The sequence below is a fragment of the Periophthalmus magnuspinnatus genome, chromosome 13 (assembly GCF_009829125.3).
Source record: "Periophthalmus magnuspinnatus isolate fPerMag1 chromosome 13, fPerMag1.2.pri, whole genome shotgun sequence".
Taxonomy (NCBI): Eukaryota; Metazoa; Chordata; class Actinopteri; order Gobiiformes; family Gobiidae; genus Periophthalmus; species Periophthalmus magnuspinnatus.
The window spans coordinates 29,136,119-29,140,954 of NC_047138.1; the positions used below are offsets into that span (position 1 = coordinate 29,136,119).

The following is a 4,836-nucleotide window of genomic DNA, read 5'->3' on the forward strand; positions in this document are numbered from 1 at the left end:
AATTGGGTTGTCTGGGTTTCAAGTGACATCACAACATTCTATAGACCTGTAATATTTAATACAAATGAGGGGGTCAACCAAGAAAATGCAGATGTTTGTTGTAATATACCAGGTTATAGGGTCTAGTTACAAATAAAAATTAGCAGGTCAAACTTTGTGAATTCACCTTTTACACATTTCATGTAAAAATACAATACAATCAGTAGGACAAACTCTCTCGCTCTCCATCTGGGATTATTATTTTATCAAACAAATTCATACTGTATATGAATTATTTGTTGGATATATCAATTTGCTGCACCACATTTAGTTTTATGTTTGAAGGAAAATCATCTGTAATGGAAATCTGAAAACAGATGCTTGCCAGTCCTAGACACTTCTACCACCTGTCTGTTCTGGTTTAGTCCTGCTTCAGTCTTGGTTTAGGACTGGTTCAGTCCTGATTCAGTCCTGGTTTAGCCTGGAAACATCTACATCAGGGGTGTTCATTACGTCGATCGCGATCTACCAGTCGATCGCGAAGGCATTTTGGGTAGATCACGTCCCGTCATCCATCCAGTCACATGACTAATATACAGGACAACAGTCAGATTACACCTGACCCTAGGTCACATCATGGGCGCTGCACACGCATAAACAAGCGCGAGTTAGTTTAACCCTATAGTGTCGGATCCTATCGTCGCTGATAGAGCGGGTTGCGGATTTTCCAGCAGCGTAACTCCGCAACCAGTCGTGCTCTCATTCAAATTCAAACGGCGTCTCAAAGTGGAGACATGGGGCTATCTAAATATTTTACCACCATTACGGTAATCTGCCTCTGTTGACCCTCGAAGGTGACGAATGAGAGCGCGGGTGCTGCGGGGATTTTCCCAGTCATTTATTCGATGTAAAAGAAAAAATACGGATGGATGTGTAAAATAGAAGTAGTTGTGTGAAAAAAGGCAGTAAATTCTGATACTTCGTTTAACATGATTTTTATGGCTATAAAAAAAGACAAAACCGTGATCAACATGATTAGCTCTGTTATCACTTTCAAACGAAAAATGTAATTTTACTCCTGGCTGGCTGTCAGAAGCTATTGCCCGAACTATGCATCCCTCACTGATTCCATTCAGTGTCATCAGAGCAGTAATCATCATTCAAGTAATTATGAACATGTAAGAAGTTCAATTGTGTTGTGCACTATTATCTTATGACGTTGTGCAAGGTACATCAAAATGCACTGTACATGTAAGAATTCATAATACATTTACAAATTAATATGTTTAACATTTTTGTATTAGGTGGTAGATCTTTCAGACACGATCATTTTAAAAATAGCTCACATACTGAAAAAGTCTGAGCACCCCTGATCTACAGCCTGTCCATCCATGGAAGTGGATCTTTCCTTTATTGTGCTTCTCAATTTTTCTCATTTGGAAGTTCTTCCTTGATGAGAAAGAGCGTCAAGGAGTCTCCAGAGTACAGGGGGTGCTCTGGAACAGTCATCTATTTTCCTGTTTCATGTGATTTTCTTTTATCTTTATCCTTATTTTCATTTTGATTGCATTTACATTTTACAGTCGTATCTGAATATTGTGTTTAAGGATTATTTTCCTTTAAACTTTCAAACATGTCATACAAAGGAGTTGTTCACAATTAACAACAATTTACTATTGTTAGCAGAGGTGTAACCCTAATTGGTGCATTTAGTAATCATTACTTCTGTAATAACTGTGATAAGCACTACCTTTTGTGATGTGGGTGTTGCCTAGAGAAACTGCGTCATTTTGAGGATATAAAAATCAAGCAAGTACCAAACCAAGAACAGAAGAAGCAGCACAGAACTGTCGGAGCCATAGTAATATTTTTTTTCTAAGAACTGATCATTTCTGGGGAGACTTGCATCAACTATCAAAATGAAGATACTGGTAAAAAACAAACAAAAAAAAACTTACTTTCTAGAAATACATGCTGTACTGCATACACTAATATTTTTTGTGTTCTTATTCCTCCCATCAGGTACTTTTAGTCATACTTGCAGCCCTTCTAGTAGGTAAGATTAAAATATGCTGCTCTCTTTTTTATATTTTTATATGAAAAATGTGTCAGCATTTTCAAATAATGGCAAAATGTAATATATATAACATTAAGTAAACTCTAAATTTACTATATGTATTTATTTTCACATGTAGAAACCCACCAAGAAGATGCTCAAGTGGATGCTGATACTAACACTGAAGACGTTGAGGGCAATGGTTCAAATATGAACAATGATTTAGAGGGTAACGATGATGGTGACGTTACTGAGACGGAAGGAGAAACTGGAGATGGTGAGGACAATTCAAACACTGGGGGAGATGGAACTGCAGATGATGGGGCCAACTCAAATGCTGAGGAAGATGAAAATGCAGATGATGGGGCCAACTCAAATGCTGAGGAAGATGAAAATGCAGATGATGGGGCCAATTCAAACGCTGAGGAAGATGAAAATGCAGATGATGGGGCCAACTCAAATGCTGAGGAAGATGAAAATGAAGATGATGGGGACAATTCAAACGCTGAGGAAGATGAAAATGAAGATGATGGGGCCAACTCAAATGCTGAGGAAGATGAAAATGAAGATGGTGGGGCCAATTCAAACGCTGAGGAAGATGAAAATGCAGATAGTGAGGCCAATTCAAACGCTGAGGAAGATGAAAATTCAGATGGTGGGGCCAATTCAAACAGTGAGGGAGATGAAAATGCAGATAGTGAGGACAGTGGGGATAATGAAGTTGGTGTTCAGAGCTTTGATGGTACATCAAATTCCGAAGGTGGCAACATAGATTCAGATAGCAACAGTGGCAGTGACAATGATGGTGATGAAAGCAGTGCTAGTAATGAGGAAAGTAGCAACAGTGAAGGAAGCTCTGGAGGAAGCTCTGGAGGAAGCTCTGGAGGAAGCTCTGGAGGAAGCTCCGAAGAAAGCGTAGAGATGAATGACGGTGAGTTGCAAAAGTATAAGCTTCATGGTCATTGCAATGTGTACAATGCAATTAAAAAGTGCTTGATAGTCAGTGCATCACAAATAACATTCAAGATGAATGTTATATTGCTGCACACATAATGAAACATGCACACACTACACTCATCTCAGCATACATTTGTCAATAATGTACTAGCACAATTTATCAGCCTTAATTGATTTGATTGCAATCAAGTAGAAACTATTGTAAGGCGTAATAACAATTAAATAAGATTTATTTTGAACATATATACATTTGTCTCTTTAGGAGATATGTATACTTTTCATGCTTAGTGTTCAACTGAATTAAGACACTGTACGCAAAAGATATTTAACCAGACAGACTAATGAGCTAAACTGTGTATTGCAGGATGTTGGACTGCATGGTTTAATAGAGATGATCCCAGTGGATCAGGAGATTGGGAGACCCTAGAAAATCTTTACCACGAAAACCCCGGGATGATCTGCAAGAGGCCACTTCGTATTCAAGTCAGGACTACATCTGGGCAGAGTGTATCTTCAACAAAGGACGTCATTGCAGTGTAAGGGTTTTAATACATCATAGCAATTTTGTTGAATGAGTTGTTTTCATTTCTTTTAAATGATTGAATTCTCTTCAACAGGTCAGACACACACAACGGCTTTGTCTGTAAAAACGCAGACCAGGAGTCAGGTTCAGAGTGTGAAGATTATGAAGTCCGTTTCCTCTGCCCTCAAGAGTTTTGTCAAGGTATGTACATAAATAACATGTCTTTTAGTTTGTAACTATACAATACAGATGGATTATTACATACTTTTTCTCCTTGTGCCAGTGTGCTGGACACAGTGGTTTAACCGAGAGAACCGTGGTGGCATTGAAGACTGGGAACTCCTGTGTGACTTGAGAGCTGAAAATCCTGGACAAATCTGTGAACGGCCACTTTACATTGAAACTCAGAACCAGCTCAACACTGAAGCTTGTGGCTGCCACAGCTGTAACCGAAACAATGACTACAAGGTCCGCTTCGGTTGTCGATGTAGTGTTTAGACATCCCTGCATCTACAGTTAACATTAAAACAAATCAAATCAATAGCATTACTTCTTGATTCTATGATTCTTCTTTAGTTCCTGTTGTAATAAGTAAGCAGAATTTGTATTGAAAATATTTTGTTAATAACTGGTGTTTACATGTCCTTTGGGCTCAATAATTAATTTGATTAATTTATTAATAATTGTTGCAAATTTATTTTCTGTTAAATTATTTTGTATGAAACAATAAACAATGATTGTAATTACAACTAGTTATTGACTTTTTTTTTGTCTTTTACTTACTTCATTAGTTAAACCACCCATGGGCGAGCCTGTTGTCTTTTGCTCTAGACATCTCATCTCGACATCGGTTTTGATCAGTTTCAGCTTCTTTCTGTGCCCATATGTGGGTCCCCATAGGATGATACTGTTTGTTTGAATGTCCAGATGTCGATATCAATGAGCTGCAACTCTCAAAATCACTCCTATGAGTGATTTTGTTTCTGATTGATTAAAAATCTTGGTACAACACTCTATTTACAATGCAATCCTACCATTTGATATTGAACACTGATCTCAACATCCATGTGTAGGTGCCATCCGGTGATTTCTTCATTTGTTTTATTAATGTCCATCTCTCAGTATCATACAATAGAACTGTCTCCACTGTGGCTGAGAAAAATACCTAGTTTTACTTTCGTGCAACTTTCCAAACAAAATCTTTTGTAATTTTGATGTCTTTATCCGAGAAATGGACCCATGATCCTCAGTATTATTTCACTTCCTCCAGAGGTTTTCCTTTGAAGGTCTTGAGGAGAGGGTGAGGTGACTGCGTGTTCAG

At 38.0% G+C, this 4,836-nt stretch overlaps 1 protein-coding gene across 1 annotated transcript; it reads left to right on the forward strand.

Annotated features, from left to right (window-relative positions):
* The first annotated feature begins 1,808 nt into the window (after positions 1–1,808).
* On the forward strand, positions 1,809–4,266 carry LOC129456713 (uncharacterized protein DDB_G0290685-like). Its single transcript, XM_055225795.1, has 5 exons — positions 1,809–1,910; positions 2,002–2,035; positions 2,175–2,966; positions 3,357–3,716; positions 3,799–4,266. Exons 1-4 carry the CDS (start codon positions 1,899–1,901, stop codon positions 3,530–3,532), a joined length of 1,014 nt encoding a protein of 337 aa, XP_055081770.1. The 5' UTR covers positions 1,809–1,898; the 3' UTR covers positions 3,533–3,716; positions 3,799–4,266.
* Positions 4,267–4,836: the final 570 nt, after the last annotated feature.